The 21,518-nt window shown below is 38.8% G+C and overlaps 1 protein-coding gene across 8 annotated transcripts in view; it reads right to left on the minus strand.

The window, feature by feature from the left end:
- The window catches only part of CTNNA3 (catenin alpha 3), a 468,549-nt gene that overhangs the window by 425,840 nt on the left and 21,191 nt on the right, over positions 1 to 21,518 (minus strand). For all 8 annotated transcript variants that reach the window (XM_084526473.1, XM_084526472.1, XM_084526474.1 and 5 more), the window contains 2 exons: positions 13,327 to 13,493; positions 1,590 to 1,709 (listed from right to left, as the gene is read on the minus strand). In XM_084526473.1, coding sequence (XP_084382599.1) covers positions 1,590 to 1,709; positions 13,327 to 13,493 — 287 coding nt within the window. The remainder of the gene's footprint in view (positions 1 to 1,589; positions 1,710 to 13,326; positions 13,494 to 21,518) is intronic.

Below are 21,518 nucleotides of genomic sequence, written 5' to 3' on the forward strand. Positions count from 1 at the left end.
TCTAGACTTATTCTGATTTCAGCCTTGGCCTAGTTTATTTTCTTAATAGCATTGTATTTCATTTTGTACAGATGCACAGCTTAGTAAAAAGCTTATCTTCTATGACTGAAAGCAGGAAGTAATTTTATAGCTAATACACCTCTAGTACCTACAAGTGCAAAAGCTTCTGCCAAAACAGAAACAAACCAAAAAGATGTTAGAAGTAGCATGAGGAGATGTATGAATACCTGATTTTAAACAAGAATGTTGAGATTCTCTAAATGGTTTCAAAGTACTCTGGATAGGAAAGAAAAATGGCAAAGATCTGCAATCAGGAGAAAAGACGCCCTGCTGAAGATGAAGCATGTTACTGAAGCATGTTCAGAGTCTGCTAGAGAACCAGATATATATATCGCCTAAAATGATGAGGAATTTTGCAAAGTCAGAATGAGAATTCAGACTAGAGAAAGCTAATCCCAACAAAAGTGTGGTGATAGCCTTAGAACCAATTACAGAATTTACACTTCCCTGGCTCAGAAACACACTCCAAACCCTTGCAGATGTAACGTTTATTATGCTTGACATAACTATGAGATCAAATAACAAACCCACGTTACAGGCTAAAACTAGCATTAGTTGCCAGTTGAAACACTTTTGCTTGCCAGCAGCCCCATATCCAAGGGCACAAAGAAATATGCTGTATTTCTCCCAGAATAACAGCTCCCACCACTCCAAAACTCACCCAAGCAAATTGCTCCTTGATCTCTCCAATTAAAGAACCAAATATTCATGTGTTCAGATACAATCTGTCCCTGAGCCCTTTCCTCATTTTTTAAGCTATCAAATCAATTACCTGATACAAACAACTGGAACTGATCTGCCTCCAAGCAAGTGAAGTGTTAGACAACACTGACACCAAGTGACAGAATTCAGAAAAATATCAAATAAAACAACCCACACAGAAATGTTAGTGCACTTCATCAATATGATCTGGAAGACACAAAGCCTATTTTTCCCCCAAGAAAGCAAAAATTAAGACATAATATGAGAGCTGACAATTTCACAGATATCACACAAGTTACAGAAAGTATGTCCAAGATTAAATACATGTTAACAATTTGACTTAACCTTGATATCACCAGCATGAGTGAAAGACTGTATACACTGTTTTGTGCAATCTAGCCTTGTAAATTCATTTCTAAAAAAATAATTGATGGTTTGCATGTACAGTTAGCATTTGATTTCATTGACTTTTGTGGATTTAAGTTCATTTCCCAAGTCAAAAAAAAAAAAAATCCAAACAGTACTTTTACGCCATTTAATAAAAACCTTTTATGTTAATGCAAAGTCTAATAGTCAGCAGAACCTCACCTACCTGCCATACCTACCTTGCTCTACAACAAAGAAATCTTCAGAAATCAAGTACCACGCACTCCAACACCTTACGCATTAAAGAGAATTGCCACCCTTCCTACTGACTTTCACAATCACATTACGTTAAGTATTAAACCCTACTGACAGAACAATAACCCTACCAGATGCTTCTTCTCCCACCTACCATGCTTTTGCCCAGTGCTTTATGTCTCCCAACCCAGCTTCCATGTTCTTACCTGTTGACGTTTGAATGCCAAGTAATCAAGATTTTCCAGATCCTTCCGAAACTTCTGGTAGGTTTTCTGTAGATCAGACTTACTGGACACATTTCTTAGCATTTCAAAGGTTCTTTGAAACTGTGATAGTAAAAAAAAAATATCACTCACACAGTTGTTGGTTTGTTTTTTTTTAGTGTTTTTTTTTGTGTGTGTGTAAGGATTTTATTCTAAATACTGTCATCTTCAAGTATACCATCTTATAGACACAAGCACACTTCTACAACTTTGAAATCAATTCCATTATCCAAAGTATAGTGCACATATCCCATTTAAGTAAATTAAATCCTCTAACTGACTTCATAGATAAGACTGATATAAGACAAAACACTAGCAATCTGCCTGATCTCTAAAGATCAGTTCTTTATCAATCTACCGGATACTTCCCCTCTCACCCCCCAACTAACTAAAAGCATATGCAGCTTCATAAAGGCCATGAACTCCTCATCTGAACAAGCGTAACAGTGGATCCTGTTTTTCAGGGTACTATCAAGTTAACTTACTTACCATACTCTGCAAGGCTCAAGACTCACCTGAGGCAAAGTGCTCAGATACTACAGGAAAGCTGTGACAAGATCAGTCATACTTTGAAATCTCACTTTTAAATGTAACACTTCTTTCACACACACTATTACTAAAAACAGAACTGGTACTTATCAAAGAGATGAACAATACCAACCCAGCTGTAGGGAACTGCAACAGAAAGGATAAGATTTGTGCGAAAGAAGAACCGGAGATATCAGCACAGAGACAGTCTGAAGGAACACAGTAAGGGAAGTGCTTGCAGAATGGCCCATAAATTAGTAGGTCACCAGGATCCCACTGCATCTACCACCTAGAAGCAACTGCACTGCCATCCAGAACTAGAGACAAAGACTAGAAAGGACTTTCAGACAGGATGGGGACGCTGATATCTGCTAGGTCTAAAAAGGTATGGAAGGACAACCCAGATATGCACATGGGCACCAACCTAAGAACAACCCAGGAGATTTGAGAAGGACCTGACAACCGATGCCTCTCAGCCTCTGATCTTCACAACAAATCCTGGTCCTAACATCTGGACACAAGCATCATGTGGTCTGACTGAGGGATGGACTTTCTGGACACAACACACATTCTGGCGCTTGGCAACAGAGATGGTCACAGCAAGTGTAAAACCTGTTTGTTTCTAGTTTTAATTTTAATCAAATCAAAAATCCATCCTTTAGGGTCTGATCAGGATGTTTGTTACATCATTGATATAAAGCTACAGAAGTATTTTGTACACAACTCCCTGAGCTTATAAAGTAGTAGTAAGATATACATACTCTTCCCTATTCAGGCATGTCTAACAAAAAAGAAGTAAAACCTCAATTTTATAAGTCTTCTTCTTCTAGGAGATATACTTCAGATTACTTTTTAAAAAAAGCTTTCCCACATACCACTTGTTTATAATATAGTTCTTGAGTCCTCGGTGAAAACCGTATTAAACAGCTGCTATATGAGGAGAAAAGCACTATGAAGACTTCACTTGAGTAACATACACACAGATAAGCAAATTTTAAAAGAAGGTAGAAAGAAAATATGAATTGGTGTATCGATTAAAAAACCCTAAACAGCAAACATCTTCAACCACATTCCTTCTGTTAAGGTAAAGAAAACATGAGCAGGTTGAAATCTCAGTCCCTATCTGATCCTAGCCTTGATATATTTAAGTGATTTCTCAAGCACTCCAGGGGTTAATACGTGATGCTTCAAAAAGACAAAGGTGTATTATACCTCTTCTACTGGTTACGAAACGATGCACAGGGAAGGAAGTTGCCCTCCCATGGCTCTGTTAGTATTCCAGGTCCAAGACCTAGAACAGCAGACTGAAGTCATTCACACCTGCAGTTAAAGAAATGGAATTCTATCTTTTTGACAAGGTCAGATATCTGATTTTGCTACAGCTTCCTTGCTGCTTCAGGAAATCACTGCTCTGGCTGTTGCTGTTTCACTGTCTGTAAATATTCTTCTTTTCCACACAAGCATGTAACAGCTGTAAAGCCACAAGTAGTTTAGAAATATTCTGTTATCTCAGCAATTAGCACCAGCAGTTAGTCTAGAAACACATCTTTACACTGATCATCAGGAAAAACTACATGTTTTCTACATCTGTCCAATATACTACCTTAGCTTACTACAGTTGCAAAGCCTGTATGTGCATTACCTACTGTAAGTTGGATTGTGGTACTACTGTCCAGGAAACGAGGCAGATGACCCAAGGAAATGAACTGTCCAGGAAACGAGGCAGATGACCCAAAGAAATGAACTGTTTTCCAGTCATTTCTGGCAAACTAAGCACTGCAGTAACAACTACAGCACACTTCTGTGTACCTTGGCTAACACTACAGTCATTGAATTGGAAAAAGGAACCACAGGAGCAGAAAAGAAGAGAATCTCCACTCATCTTCAGTCCCTCTTTAAAAGCTGACAGCAGCTTTGGCAGCTAGTGCTGACCTGGATATAGACTTCTCCACGGCATGACTTGTTCTGTGGGCATTTAAGGAAACCTCAGGAGTGGACACTGCTCAACAGCCACTAAGTAGGCCCATTTTGGGGATGAACAGCTGCAGATTTCAGCTGGCAATCTGCAACTGACAGACACATCCTGGAATCCCCAGGCAAGTCACCACTTCTGGTTTTCCACATGCTGCGGGCCTGTATTTCAGTCTTACTGCTCTCAAAACTAAGAAGCAAGTTAAAGCAGTATTTATTTCCATTTGTCATTTACCTTACTACACCTCATTCAGCACCACTCAAGGTTAACTTGAGACTTTCCAGTTGTAGTTCAAATGTTTACTACTAAAAAAAATAAAAGAATGCTTTCTCATTCAAAATATACTGCACTGAATTCTTGAACAACAGAGCTGAGAAAACATAAATGCTAAGATAAACTGTACAACTCTTAATTCTTTTCTGTTCAACTTGATTATCTTGCACATTTTCCCCTTCAGATTTTCCCTTTACTCCAGAGATGCTCTGAAATCCTTGAACTTGTAAAGCTTGCTTTCACCAATTCACACTCCAGCACGGTGTCCTGTAAGGTGGAAGCAATTCAATTACATCATCTGCAAGCAAGACTGGAGTAAAGTTTAAACAATTAAATAAAAACTGCTCCTTGATGAGTCTAGTAAACTGCTCATAATGTATCTGTCCCAGTCCACCATATTCACTCAGCTCAAACCCATGACATACTTTTCCAGAAACTACCTCAAAGCTCCTGAACCCTGTTATGGGGTTGAGCAATACTGTGTCACAAATGATTCCCAAACTCACTAGCTACTACAAAGCAGTCTTTTTTCTCATCAACACATTAGACAAGTAGTAGGGCAGTAGAATCATCATCCTCTTAAGGATGTACTTAATCCCATAGTTCCAATTCTTCCTTTGGCAGGAACTCTGCTAGCAAGCTCACTCGATTCCTCATGTCCTGAAGCAACCTGAATATTAATAATGCGTTTGGCTATGTGGAAAGAGATACAAGAACCAGCAAGCAAGGATGAATAAATACAATCCAAGCATGTAATTTTAGGGATAATATACTTGAATAACAGAAAAAAGATGTGTGATGGCCAGCCTCAAGAAACTAACCAATTAGAGTAAGTCTGTCTTAACATGCGAGGAAAAGTTTAACTCAAAAGTAAATTCAAAAAACATGCCAACAACTTTAAGACAACATCTATATTCCCTTTTCACTGACATCAAAAGAAAACTAAAAAAAAAACTGCCTTGGACATACAAAAGTTACCAGAATATCCTTTAAATCTTAACCATATCTGGATTTTCCTCTATCAGTCTGAACTACTATTTGTAGGTGAAGGGCAAGAAAACCCACGGCAAGACTTTTGTCTAGAGGTGAAAAGTAGTATTAGAATTTTCTTCCTCTTTCTCACTGATAACCGAATGTAAATAACCCTAAGGGGAACAGTCCACACAAGCTCTTTTTTTGTTGTTACTTTTTCAAAGTACTTTGACCATAGTTTCTGGAAGCTGAGAAGCAGCGTTCCTTTACTACTATTTTGCTCTCTGTGGCATTACTGGTTAATTGTCTTAATATCAGCACAAACATATTATATATTACTTTAAATCTTTTCAAAATACAGGAAGTGATCCTACAAGAACGATCTATGGATTAAGTTGATGAATATTATGACATTGCTTTCAAAATAAAAAAGTCAACAATTGTAAAATTAGTGCCAAGTACCCTGGAACTAAATAAAAAATACCGCAAAGTGGATACCACACCAGCCACTATGACCCCAGTAGTACTCTCAGGTGCTGAATGAAGGTTGAATAGTTACCTGACCAGAAACGAACACACAATGGAAGCCCTAAATTAAGTGAGGCAACTTCTACAGTCCCATTTTAGGGATCCTGAAGTACAAAAATCCCATCTGCAACTCAGAGAGCAATGAGAATCCAGAATGAGGACGGATTGGAATTGTTATTATTATGGCCTCCTAAGTACAATGACCCTGATAAGCATGTTGAGAACTCCACAGTCTCCTCACAGAAGATGATCGTGGTTCCAACTAATTAACAAGGGCTACTATAAACATCAGGACTAAATTTCCTTCAGTCTGACAGGTTATTTAATGTAATGTCAAAAAGAGATGTGAGCTCTGACTAAAGGTTTTCCTGCTGTCAAGCTATATACAAGGGCTACCTGAGAACTCAGTGGTGATTTTATTAGCACCTGTTGCAGGCTTTTTATCTGCAGCAGAAGTTTTTCCTTCACTATCCACCCTCCTATTTTCACAAGCCCTGGAATCTCTGATCTGCATTATGTGATGAAAATCAGGCAATGGGTTCAAAGAAAAGAGGCTGAAGCGTACACAAAGTATCTGCATAATGCTTCAGCAGGAAATTATACTAAAATTTTGATATTTAAAGTCTTTATTCAAATTAATTTCTTCAATTCAATAAACTTTACACTCTTTGAATGTTGTAGCTTAGCTCTGCACTTTTCTGTAAAAGGTTAATTTAATTGTTTAGTATTGCTACCTCGTTTAGCTGTTGCAAGCAAACAGATTTATAACAAGAGTATTTATGGAATGAGTAATGGTATTAAAAGCACTTGATACCTGATTTTTAAGATCTAGTATAATTAATACATCTTGATAGTGTTTCTTTGCAACAGCACTTAGCATCCTTGTATCCTTTCTGGTATCCCAAGGAAAGTTTGAGCACTAGACAAGTTTGAGCTTGTTTGGCTCAGTCTGAGGTTTTGGTTCAAGTCACTAAGTTGGATCTGAAGCATCCTGGTTTAGGACTTGACATAAGCCAGATCCTTGAAAAGCAAACAGATACCTTAGGTGGACAAAATTCACTCAAAGTTTAACAGGATTCCCTTGATACAGCTGGGAATCTCAATCTGCACCATGAAAATTAACAGCCTGTCAACTAAACAAGAGGCCAGGTCACAAAAACATGATATCATAAATATGCAATGCAAAGTACTTCATTTGCTTACAACTGGACTTGTGGGAGGAAACATTAAGTATGAAGTACAAAGTCTTATTTCTGGTAATAACCACATAATGCCCACAAACAAAGAGGTGTGGGAGGCAGCAGGTAATGCTTCAATTTGCCAGTGATGCTATTTGACAAACCACATACCTGCAGTGTCACCTGCATGGGCACCCAGCTAAGACAGGAAGCTGACATGGCCTGCTGCGCTTCCTTGGCTCCACAGAATCATCTACGTTGGAAAAGACCTCCAAGATCACCAAGTCCAACCTCTGACCTAACGCTAACAGTCCCCACTAAACCATATCCCTAAGCTCTACATCTAAACGTCTTTTCAAGACCTCCAGGGATGGTGACTCCACCACTTCCCTGGGCAGCCCATCCCAATGCCTCACAACCCTTTTGGTAAAGAAGTTCTTCCTAATATCCAACCTAAACCTCCCCTGGCTCAACTTTAGCCCGTTCCCCCTCGTCCTGACACCAGGCACGTGGGAGAACAGACCAACCCCCACCTCGCTACAGCCTCCTTTATGGTACCTGTAGAGGGCAATAAGGTTGCCCCCGAGCCTCCTCTTCTCCAGGCTGAACAATCCTAGCTCCCTCCGCCACTCCTCATAGGACTTGTTCTCCAGACCCCTCACCAGGTTGGTCGCCCTTCTCTGGACTTGCTCGAGCACCTCGATGTCCTTCTTGTAGCGTGGGGCCCAAAACTGAACACAGTACTCGAGGTGCGGCCTCACCAGAGCCGAGTACAGGGGGACAATCACTTCCCATTGTTCTCAATATGGGTCTCGCTCACCTTTAGGGCCAGTGCTGCAAAAGCCAGTTCATTATTTGATATAAAAAGGAGGAATGACTCACAGAAGTTAAACAAAGTTCGCCGTTCAAAATTTCAATCTTCTGTATTGCAGGGCAGCAAAATAGCACTGAACTGTTTTGTTCATCTGTTAAATCTCTTTTAATATTGATGAATTAAGGAAGAAAAGCAAATCTAGTTTACATTCTGACACAAGGAAGCAGTTCATTAAAAAAGCCTTCCTGTTTCAATATATACTGCTACTTTAGAAGACTAAATAACACTAAATAGACTATTTTATATCACCAGGAGATATGGCTGGAAAAATGGTCAAAAACCTCTCTAAAATTCCAATTACTAAATGCAGACATTTATGAAAGATAGTTCTCAATATTTTGCTGTAATGGAATGGGCAAGGTGCCTATTTGTAGATGTTTATGGAGAGTGTCACACCACCTCCTTCATTCAGGAAACGTCATAATTTTGCTCTCATTTTAGGAGGGTCTGAAGACATGCATTTTGATGATAAAGCAGATACTGTTTGCTTTGCATGCGCTTCCTTTTATCTGCCTCCAGGGAAGTTATAAAATAAATTTCTCTGGATCAGAATGATCTGTGCATGCTTGAGATACAAATAATTGTTGATCAGACAAGCTATTCTGCATTAAATTGACTTCATTACTTTACTACCAATAAATAATTTGCCAAGAGAAACTGAACTTCCAAGTTCTTTTTCACTAATCCAGAATTTGCCCTCCAAGATTAACACTCACAGAAGGAAATTTCACAGTGTCACTCCTGTATTACTCTCTTATAAAGCACTGCACTTCAATGTAAGTGTTGCCGTAGCAGCAGAACAATTATAACTACTCAGAAGAAAATTCAGAAATGCTCTTTTTTCATGATCAGCTCAAAGACAGGCTACCACAATGGAGTCCTAGGTCCCTGACTAGAGCATGCAGACGGCTACATAGTCCAAATAAATAAGTAAAAGCAGCCAGCTACTAATATCCCACCTTGCAACCTTCTCAAAATACTTTTCAAACCTCATCATCACCAGACATAACACTGATTTCTCACACTTGGTTGTACTTGTGGGAACTGCATGCATTCCACATTGACCCATTGTACAAATAACATCTGCATCATAGTTATCCCTAAGCTCTATTCTTAAGCTTTCTTCATGGGGAAATAACCGCACAGCTTTACAGTGATTTTGATGAAAAAACAATAAATAGCATCTTCCATAACATTTATGTTAAAACAATCCAGAGAAGTTCTACCTTACTTAGAGCAAGCCCTATCCATTCAAAGTAAGCCCTGTTTTTTTCAATTCCCCTCCCCTTATACCTGGGTTGCACCAACAGTCTGTATAAAGCTTATGCAAGCTCATGCAAGTTATGGAAGTCAAGTCAAACACCTTAACCAGAAGAATGGGTTGCCTCTCTTCTTTTATGCCACCATAATGTTTCTCACAACATCTTTAATGCTGATGGATACCCTGCAAGGAAGGGAGGAACAGGCAGTACCATACCACCAGTGCCCAAGTTCCCAAGTTGCTTCTCATCTGTAGCCCTTCTTTTCCTGGTAATAGTTTTAAATAACTATAAGCAAACATTTTACAAAGATTGCACTGTCTGAGGTGTTTGTGAGAAGTATGAAGACTTAAACAGTTCATCTACAAGCACGACAAGACAAGGAAAGAGGTAAACAAAACATGCTGGCTCAGCCTGAAGTGAAATAGATAAGAGAAAGACAGACTGCCAATGCACTTTGAATGAAACAGTCAGAACTTGTTACTGTCTTGCTGTTCTCCCTTGATCAATAAATTCAAGCAGTTCCATTAGTCTCTTAATTCACTTAATTAGATATTGAGCATCACTAACCATAATGAATGGGGCTGGTAATACAGCTCTGAATTCAAGAGTGAGATCTGTGAAATGGCCCTTTATCTGACTACACTTTGCACAACTCAGTTTTGATTAGACTTCCAACTCCAACCTAAGTAAGGGAAATCCCATGTGGACAACTATTTAAACAGGCAAAACTTGTTTAAAGAAACGGACTGTTCTCATCACTGTGATGCACTTCATTTTCTCAGTCCAGTTTAATTAAAATAAGCATTTGTACTGCACCATCATACTCTTATTAGGCTGCAAATTCCACAAATGGCTATAAACGTGCTATGCTCAAATACAATCGTTCACTGAAGCTTTGTGCTGACTCTGACATGCTTTATTTTATATCCTCTTTGCTGGGTGGAGATTTCAGAGAATTAAATAAAGAACCAAAATTATTACTACTTTATTAGTGAAATTTCATAAAAGATTCTCATGTACACAATGGTATGGTGTGGGACATTTTTTCATTTGGAGTGAAATTCTTGACAGGGTTATCAAATTCTTCCAACTAAGCTGACTAAGTTTATACTTTAAAGGCAGCATTTTGATATTTTTGTGACTAAAATTAGGTTTTTCATCATTACATTCTGCTTAACAGTAAGATTTTATTACATAAAATTAAAAAATGGTCCCAAGTCTGAGCAATGTGTTTGTGAGACATGGACGCACTGGAAAGAGTCCAACATAGGGCCACAAAGATGACTACGGGACTTCAACAAGGAAAGACTGTGAGAGATGCGACTTCAGCCAAGAAATGAAAAGGCTCCGGGGGGGATCTCTTCAATGTCTGTAATACCTGAAGGAAGGGTGCAACGAGGACAGTCAGGTTCTTTTCAGTGGTGCCCAGTGCCAGGACAATAGGCAATGGGCACACAAGAGGTTCCTTCTAAACACCAGAAGCACTTCTGTGCTGGGGAGGTGACTGAGCACTGGCACAGGCTGCCCAGAGTGGTTGTGGAGGTTCCCTTGTTGGAGATAGTCAAAAGCCACCTCGACATGGCCCTGATGAACCTGCTGTGGGTGGCCCTGCTTGAGCATGGGTTGGCCCAGACAGACCCAGAGATCCCTGCCAGCCCCAACCATTCTGTGAGTCTGCACAGATAGCACAATAGTTTTAAAAGCTACCAACTGGAAGTAGCTGAGGTTCATCTTTTTTCTTAGGCACAGTTAGAATGGCAGATGTGACAGGTAACACTAGAAGAGCCTTTATCTAACAGCTAGTCACATTGTCATTGTTTCCTTGCTATTCTTGTTCTAAGATTACAGAGGAAATTGAAGTTTGAAAACCCAGACTGTACTGTCAGTAAAAGTAAGCAAGTTTTTAAATGTTTTGAATGACAGTGCTGCAATTAACCAGATTTACTGAATGAGCAAGACTAAAAACTTTCAGCACTTTGATAAATGGGCTTAAAAAATAACATACATAAATAATGCCCTATTAAATATTTCACATTGAATGAGATTTAATTAATATTCTACAGAGATCTTTCGTAATGCTGGATTACCTTCTTTCATTTTATATATACAAACAAAAAAAATCCCTGGTTAGAGTTTTCATTTCATTATTATAATTCAATTATTTTTTATTTTTCCCATTTTTTAAGTTAATTTTGGCTCAGTCCTTTAAACATCTTGATTTTATGACAATTACAGAGCTCAGAGACATGGAAATAAAAAAGCAATTAAAATTCTCATCTCTTCTCAAAGGATTAATAACAGCTGTAACATTCTTGTCTTTGTGAAGAGAAGGATAAAATGGTCTGAGCATTAAGCATTAAAACCTTTTAAGAAATTCAAAGGGAAACTGCTAATGACTTTTTTTTCAAAAAAAAGAAAGCTGATATTCAAGTCATATGAACCTGTAGACACTGAGAACATCAGACTTGATACAGCAAATACGAAGTATTTTCTATGCTACGGCCACTGAATGTAATGTCTTTTTACTGGAGCAAGCCTATACTGAAGAAAAAAAGGAATTCCTAAGGGAGTTCTGACTGACAATTATCGAAGTTAAGAACTCCAAAAAGAGCAAAATTAAGAATCATTAAGTACTTCAGTTTTATTTAAATCTGGCTCAGTTGGTTGGCATTTAAAAGCTCTTACCATTTGAAGGTGGTTCGGTAGCATACATTGAAGTTACCTCTAAGTCTTCCAAATCTTCTAAATCTAATCTAAACCTACTTGTAAATCTTCTAAGTCCGTTTCCTAATTAGATGTCAACATAAAAAGAAACCATTACAACTAATACCACTGTTGGTATGTTCAACAGCCAGAGCAGAGACCAAATAAGCACAGAAATGTACCATCTTCCCAGGACTAGGGTGAGTCCTTTTACACAGGCATTTTGGAGTGTTATGCCACACTAATTTATTATGATAAGACTTAGGTGCGGAATTTAGTTCTTACTCCTATTAAAAGAACTAAATTAAAGTATAGAAGAGAAAGATAACTTAATTGTAATCCTTACAGTGTTGGAGTTTCTCTGAATGATTCTTTGCATTCTTTTGATTTCCAATTATAGTTGGCTCTCATTTTCAAATGAAAATCAAGAAGTGAATTATAGGGTTGTTTAGAAATACTGAAACTCCAGGAAAGAAGACAACTCAATTTTAGTTCTCTTATATAAAACATACTCAAAGCATTTTAGAAGGGTGCATCTAGCATAATGAAAACACATACATAAAAATGGAATGGCAACCAATGAAAAATATCATTTAATTTTTTTTTTTCCACAAGCAGTACCAAAGACACGGCACCGTCTTATAGCTGGAGAATTTCACATGTATATAACAATATAAACTTTTCTGCAAGACAGTACTCATTTAGCCTGTGCTGCACCTCTAGCAATCGTCCAAGCTGGATGTTTCAAATGAAGCACTGAAACCCACGAAACATTGCTTTATTATGAAATACTGTAGAATGAAGCAACACTTCTTCCTACCCTGATTAGGAGATAAATTTTGATCCCTCATCCTCAAACAACTACAATTAAGTCACTGCATCCTCTTGTGGCAATGAGGTACTGTTCAAAGCAGTGGTACTGACTAACAGCCTCCATTTTGAAGCATTATGAAAACAATCAAACTTTGATTTTTTTAAGCAGTCTATCACTCACTACTGAAGATGCTAGAAAAAAAAAAAAAAAAAAGGAGCAGGAGTAGAATAAGTAGAATATTTCCTTGCTCTTCCCAGACAATACACACACCAGACAGAGTGCAGTAAGCAGCCAGAGAAGAAACTGAGTAGCATTTTGGGAGTCAGAGGCACAATCTGGTAATGTTGAAGTCACAAGGAACACTATGGTTGACATTAAAGGAACTCACATTTAAGTAGACAGGAAAGTATTCTGATGTTGAGTTGTGAACAGAGTTGTGGTTATTTTGCCTAATTAAGTAATGGTAACAAACATGGGTTAGTTTTATAAGGGAAAAGAAGAATGGGGCTAACATTTGTGTACAGAGTGCCAGGAAAATAAAAGATGACCCAGTTAGTTAAGTCAACTTCTACTCACCACAGTCAGATGTTCCAGTAAGTATGCCACATCAACCATATCTGCCAGAATAAGAAGCCGTGTGACAGCTGTAAGAAGAGATCGTGCTGCTTGGACAACAGCCTGCCTCTTAGGAAGATAGCAGGGATCACTGGTAAATGCCTCTGCTGATACCTTCAAGGCTTGACCTGCAAAATGAAGACAAATTTACTTAGATTATATTGAAAAACTCTGGAAAAAATAGTTAAAACTCAGTAAGTTATCTGGCAACTCACAACTATTAACAAAAAATCTGGTATATTTTTCTTGCCTTCATGCCTTGGAGTGAAGGTCAATTACTGTAGATCAGCAGAATATGCTTCATTCTGAATGATGTTGCCTTTCTGTTCTTCTGAATCATTTAATTCTGAAATAACTCCTTTGGAAATCACCATGAATCTTAACTGTACACAACAAGGCCAGGGGCTCTGTGTTAAACTGCTCTAGTCCCTGCTTTTTATACCATTACATACTTTGCTCTCCTTACTGTTAAATAATTCCGGGTCACAGAAGAGAGTCAAATACTACCTTTCTCATTATAAATAAAAGTTAACAGAACGAAAATCTTATATACCCAAACATCTGACACCAACATAAAATATATTAAATCTAAGCAATGAGGCTAGCAACTATGCCAAGTAGATAATAACATACAGCTCTACAACATGAAGTTTCCCAAACCAGATTTAAATGCACATCATGTTCCTGTCAGTATTCAGTCTTTGAAGAAAATAAAACCCCACACAAACCATTCAAAGGTCTTGGGATAGCACATAAACATCCAAATTCTCCCCCTCCTGTCTTTTTCATTAAATCGATCATTTAATTCAATTCCATGTATGTCCAAAATTAAATAATTGCTAGTAAGTAGCAAGAAAAACATTGATCTTAAATTAACTCTATGCACACCGCAAACCCTATCTTCTATTGTCCCAATAGCCACGCCTTTCATTAAGCTTTGAAAAATCGAGACCAGACCACCTTCTCATCCTTGACATCCAGCTCTTACTGAATACTCCAGTGACTGCACAGCATGCCAAATGAAGCGAGAAGCCACAACGCAGCACAAACAGGTGAATATTTAATACATACCCTCCTACTCAGACATATTTGTGTCAACTGCCTTAGGCAGCTCCCAACTTAGTTGGTTTGTTTCTACGGATCCAGCTCCTCGCCACAACACTTCAAATGCATTGAGAAGAAAACCCAAACACATTTTGGATGTTGTTGTCATGAGTGTGCCAACGGTCTCAAATTTGGGAAATGTGGTTCTCAGCACTGCAACAGGTTTATTTGTTTTCCTGCTTCTCTTTTTTTTCCCCCATTTGTAAGTATCTCAATGTTCTTTGTGTGCTGAAGAAGTCCCTAAGCTACTACTTTGTTTCAGGAAGAAAAGGGTAAGAGTTGGAACTGAAACATCTAAAACATCCTTTATGTTTAAAATAGTAGTCCTATTTTCAAGACACGCAAATTTACCTGCTTTTTTTTTTTACTATTAATTTGTAAGAAAAGGTATCCTAGAGAGCACTACCGCACAATGCTTTAGCCCCACAGGACTCGTAAAGCACATGGCTTCAGGCCATGCTTACAACTCATTTCACATCCATTTCAACTATTTTCTTCTTTTTGCACTACACAGGCATGAGTCAAGAGTTAGACTACATGGACATCTGCGATACAGAATTACTCCAGCCAAGGTTGAAATTGAGTGGTGTCAGTCACATGGAACTTTATTCTTTATTCAGGTTGGATCTAATTCACCACTGACAAATGAGTGAGCAAAATCAGAAGGATCTGTAACACAAACCCCTAGAACAAGCTGGACATAAGCTGGGACAACCAGATGAACAAGTATAAGATGCTGAAGGGACCACGATCCCAAAATACAGTTCTGATGCAGTCTAGGAAGAGAGGAACTATGAATATACAAGCAGCAGGAAATGACAGCTCCAACACCAAGACGTTAGAAATTTCTTAAAATGCTGTAGACAGCATGACAGTTCAATGCAATTTAATCCATTTTATTGTAAATCCCATCAAGCAGATTTCTTCCCTAATTATATTTGTCACAAACAATGAAACACAAGTGACAGAGTGCTAATTTAGTAGCATAAATAGGGAAGCAAAAAGATGAAGTATTCATAGGATTTCAGCTATTTCAGACATTCAAGGGAAAAGAAATTGAGAAGACTGAAGTCAGGATACATCTTAACTACGTAATTAATGGAAATCAGATACCTCCAAGGCACAGCATAACACACACAGATAGATGATTCCTAAAGTAAACAGTGTTACTACCATAAGCTGATCAGCTACTGACTGCTGCTGTCAAATGTTATTTGTGCATGTGCATACCAAAAATGAAAAAAATAAGTCTATGCTCAGGCACAGGGAAAGGTGAAAATACTGCTCAGCCACAAGTTTCGTTTGTTTTGTTTTTTAAGTACACCCATGCACTTTCTCTAGCACCAAAAAAAAAAAAAAAAAAAAAAAAAAAAAAAATTACTTGAAAATACCTTTACAAATAAGTGAGCCTGCCAGCAAACTGCTGACTAAGGTACACCTAAGGTACACACATCTGCTGGGCTGCTAGTCAAGGGCAGGCTGTCTGTACAGAGACTTGCAGTAATGCCACTTCCTGCAGTTGGTGAGCACCCCTCGGAGATAGTGCTCCAGATGATGCTCAGGCAACAGCTAAATGCTCTTCCTTGTTTTAGACAAAACCATCAAAATAATGCTTTATTGTTTTACTTCTTTGAATTTATTTTCTTTCTTCTATTTAACCCTAAACATCACATCCTTCTATTTTTACATCTAGCTTTCTCCTTTGGTGTGTAGCACTGTGAAATCCACATGGAATGCAGTGAATCAGACATCATTCTTGTGTCCTCCCACAAGGAGATATTGCTGCCAAGAAAGTCCTGTCACCCACTCCCATGAAGCACACCCTTAAGGCTGGTGGATTTACAGTCCCCAATAAACACAGCTGTCAAATGAAGCCCATGAACTAAAGGAAGAAGGGAAGCAGGTACTGGAGCCAGTAAAAGAAGAGGATTTCAAATCTGATATTCCCTGGGATAGGAAAACACATTAAGCATCAAAACATGTTCTTCCATGCTCAGTTTTCCAACAGGTAGATTCGCAGCAAGTGTGGTTTTCTGTGTTTTTTGAATACTATTGAATGATGTTTTTGTTTATGTAACAGTAATTACCATGTGTTTGGGGACCATAAAAATACGAACTTCTTCCAGCTACATCTAAAACAGGGATCAGTCTTCTGGCTATTAAACTCAGATGAATAAATACCTGTATGACTGCTGCTGTCTGCATATCTTGTAGCAGCAGGTCTTTCAGTACTGATTCCTCTCTAAGTACTTCAAAAGCCATTTGTCATTAGGAGTTCTAGTCTCAAACAAGAGAAAAATCAGTGGCTTATACTAACAACTGAAAACTTACAAACCTTGATTTACGCTAGCATTCTGCTTATGCCTGCAGAAACCAGAGAAGGCTAGGAATCAGCATCACATCAGAACATGAAACTCACACCTTCTAAAAAGAAAAGATGAAAAAATATTCCTGGGCCATATGATCACCTGTTCTGCTCCCCCAGATATCATCTTTATCTGCTACAGTCAGGCAGCTGAAACTAGCACCGACAGTGTCAAAGCCAAGCAGATGGATACCTCCTGCATATTCTAAATATTCAATACCATGATAAATCACCTTGTCGCAATGTCTTACAGTAGACATTACAGGACATTTTTCTCCTGCCAGAGGCTCTTACCCCACTGTATTCTGTTGTATTGCAACTATTTTACTGCTGTATATTAGGAAGTTCTACTTCCACATTTCATACTGCTCTTCCTAATGTGTAATCAAAGCTACCACACACACCCCCCACATGCCTTACACCAACCTCTTCATTTCCCTTTTCATACTCGGGGACATCCGAGCCCAGTGACGGAGCTGGCAGAAGCTTTTCTGCTAGGGTACACTGAACAAGTGTACACCACGGATGATTTTGAAGCCACTTTTCTAAATTCTGCCTCCAAGAATCAAAGTCCCCAAGATGCAAGGCATACATGTACCTCTTAATGTAGGATGAAAAAGCAAAACCCATTAACTTTTTTTTTTTTTTTTTGGGGGGGGGGGGGGGGGCGGGAGGGGTAAGAATACAGTATAACAGAAGTCAGCGTTATCCCCTTTCTTTGGTAAATACCCTTACAGTGCCCTCCCCATTTTTTCTCTTTTTTTTTTTTTTCCTTAATCTGTGAATGGTAGTTTATTCTCTGCCAATGTGATGCTTCCCTTTTTGCTGTCAAAGGAAACTAAATATGGACATTTGAAAGGTGTGTCCCATCCCCACTACACACCATTTCCTCCTGGAAGGTAACTGAAAGCTCAAAATACAAGTCTAACAAGTAACATGCTTTCAATCCACTATGTGTGATGTAAAGCTTATCTAGGAACACACTTGAGACACGATAACAGCTAAACCCATGTAACACTGACACTGCAATAGATGGAAACAACAGAGGCAACAACTGTTGTGTCTCTGACCATATATAGTCAGTAAGCAATGGCAATAAATACCAAACATTTCAGTTACGCCTGTACAACTGCTTGAAAAATATAATAGAATCGCACCTTAATGTAAATGCAAGTATGACACTGGACTTTAACATAAATTCCTAAGACAGTGTTTCTCCGTATAAATTGCATCACTGTTTTGTCTTAAAATTGATTAAGCATAAGAATTGGGACACTGATTAAAGCCTGATGTTTAATGTCAGAAGTGTTCATGTCTGAACTTACAGGTGTCAGTTATTTTACAATTAATTTACAACATAGTCTGAGTCAGAAGGCAATTGTCTGAAATGCAGTAAACATGAAATCCAATGGCAAGATTTTTTTTCTGAATATTTATAGTTGGTATTAATACATTATTTTAGAATAAAAATATGGACATGAGTGCTCTGTAACAAAGCTGCACCAAACCAGATCACCAGGAAATCCTGGCAATTACCAGACTACTGGACTCCTGTGTGATGCAGACTATCAACAGCCTACACAGGCCTGCCTTGTGACTTGTTTAATGAATCACCGAATCACCTAGGTTGGAAGAGACCTCCAAGATCACCCAGTCCAACCTCTGACCTAACACTAACAAGTCCCCCACTAAACCATATCCCTGAGCTCTACATCTAAACGTCTTTTCAAGACCTTCAGGGGTGGTGACTCCACCACTTCCCTGGGCAGCCCATCCCAATGCCTGACAACCCTTTCGGTAAAGAAGTTCTTCCTAACATCCAACCTAAACCTCCCCTGGTGCAACTTTAGCCCATTCCCCCCCAAAAGAAGCACTCACACAACCCTTGAGAATCGGCAAGAGCTGTTTATTGCTGGGATATCTTGCAGGCAAGCCTGCGGGATGTCCGTGGTGTTTGGTGGCTCCAAGCTAATGCTTGCGATGGAGCCTGAGCAACAAGTAGGGGGCTCGCTGGGCACTCCTGCACTGCTGTTGGTGCTCTCGGATGGCAGAGCACAAAGACATGCTGCAGTAGTCCCAGGCCTGTCCCAGCAGAGGTGGATCCACTTCCATCCGTTCCTCCACATCTGGTCCAGCTCCATGGGCTCCACGGTGTTGGGCAGAAGGCTAAGCCAGTCCTTGCCCGCGACTGCCCAAACGGGATGCCTTCCGTCCGGGATGTTTTCTGGCCAGGGTGCTGAACCAGGGGGTTGTCCAGTCCCATGCCTTGGTCCCATGCCACTGTCGGCTTCATTTTCATGCACGGGTACAACGCTGCCATCTGGTTTACGGCCATTACTGGGTCCTGCACTGTGCTCCGGAGTGTGGGCATGCCTCTGTTCCCTGCTGCTGTCTGCCTGATGTTCCCACCTCTGCATTAAGGTGATCACCTTCGAGACTATCACTCCTCTGTAAAACTTTCCAGAGGTTAACAGAAACAAACTAGACTTACTCAGGGAATATGCCTGCCATCCATCATAGCAAAACTTGCTTTCAGATGTCACTAACAAAAGTCAACTGAATTTGAGACCAAAATCTCATATACTGACACTGTTAGTCAAGACTATAGTCAGTGAAGCCATAACCACACCCAAGTTTCTAAAGACATTAGATGAGCCACTAGTACATCAGATGTATTAAATACATCTTCCATTTCTTTTCTCTGCTCTTCAGTTTCATCCCGTTAATTTGCCCCTTTACTCCCCAAAATATTATTATGAACAGGATTTTTATCAGCAGCTTGAAAAAAAGTTTATCACTCCTCTAAAAGCAACTCTATTAAGGAGCTCCAAAAGTAGTAAAGCAGCATTTTTGCACTGGTCATGGATGTTCCAAAGTTGTAAGGGTATAATTCTAATGTCGCAGTCTCCCATTTAACAAGCTCACTGAGTAAGATAAAAATGTCAGAAGATGAAAGATTTTATTATTCTTTCCAGTTGTTTGTCTACACAGCTCTAGGTCTGATATTTTGGTTCACATCTGAGTGAAATTACATAGATTGTTTCAAAATTATAGTATGTAGTAAAAATAAGCTGCAGCCAACATGCAAAAAATTGTATCTGATTTTAAAGTATATGAGTATCTGCCAGTCATCACGGAAAAATATACCCAGAGAAAAATAATGGCATGAATGGCAGGTGACTGCATGCACAGTTTATCAGAATTTGTGACCCAGGTCCTTTCAAAGAGCTTGAAGTAACAGGAGACATTTAACAGCAGCAGAATGCTACTTCAGCAACAGGCAAAGTTACATGTGATGTTACATACCACAAATTTAAAGTAACGCTCAGCTACGAAGCACTAAAAATACCTGCAAAAATCAACAAACTGCTATTTATTGTATGATTGTTCACCATCTTAAAATTAACTTAAACAGTTCAGCAAATCTTTGGAGGAAGATGGGGCTGCAAGCAATGCAATTTGTCATTGCATAATGATAGGTAATAACATTGATTTAACTTTCTTTTAAAATGTATGAGGTGTATATAATCTACTTTATGTATTATTTATTTTTGTAGTCATCTCTGGTCTTGGCTGAGAATCAATAAATAAATTGAAAATGTGAAATATTTTTACATTATCTATGTATAAAAATCAATATGAAACTATATATTTTATTCTTGTCTTGTGTTATCGACCTGGAATCGATGGGCTAACATTTTAAGACTATTCCAACATAAATGATTTTTCAAAAAGCTCAGCTGATCAGTGTGACAGATAACAATGATAACAGCTAGTTATAATGCTTTTTATCTCAAAGTACCTTACCTTAGGGTATCTCAGACACTATACATATATATATCAGACTCTGAAATGCAACCATCTCTGAATTCAGAAGAAGCCAATAGCTAGCAGTGACCAGCCTGAACCACAGCAGAGACTTAGAAATTTTTCCAACTCCACATGGAGGCGGAAGACAAAACAAAAACAAAACCACCGTCACTAAAAAAAGTCCTGAAGTTGCAGCTTTAGTAAGGGCAGGGTGATACAGAGACCTGATTTAAATGGCCAACACAGTCCTTCAGGCACAACTTGTCATGTAACATAAGAATACATGATACACTGCTTAGTGAAAAGGTGACTCAAGTCCGCTTTATAGGGTGACAAAACCAATCCTGATTACTACCACACTCAATACCATAGCCTGACAGTTTTCTGGTGCAGACCGTAATTCTTTGCTTGTTCATTGCTGCTTATTAGAGAAGACTCATCAGCCACTCTTAATTTGATCCCAGGCAACACGGGCACCACTCACTTCTCAAACTCATGGAGTGCTGGTTAAAGGACATCACTGCCAAATGATCAGACACTAAAAGCATTACTTTTCTGTCCCTGTTTTCCTTCAAAACCTTCTCCTGAATCAATTTTCAAGGACAATTTCTGAAGGAAGCTGTTTTAAATGTCTGTCATCCAACTTACAACTATTCAAATCTGAGTTTATTACTCACCCAACTAGGTCTGATTATCCATGAAGAAAGCAAAAATCAACAAAGAAACACAGAGCCTGAAAGAATGTGACTAATGATGTGGGAGCCTGGCTAGAAACAGTGAGATAGGTCATCAGGAAATGGAACATGGCAAGAACTGGCCAAAGATAAGCCGCGCAATCATAAGGAGATAAAACAGAGTAGCTTGAAGAATTAAT

This window comes from Aythya ferina, assembly GCF_964211825.1.
Source record: "Aythya ferina genome assembly, chromosome: 7".
Taxonomy (NCBI): Eukaryota; Metazoa; Chordata; class Aves; order Anseriformes; family Anatidae; genus Aythya; species Aythya ferina.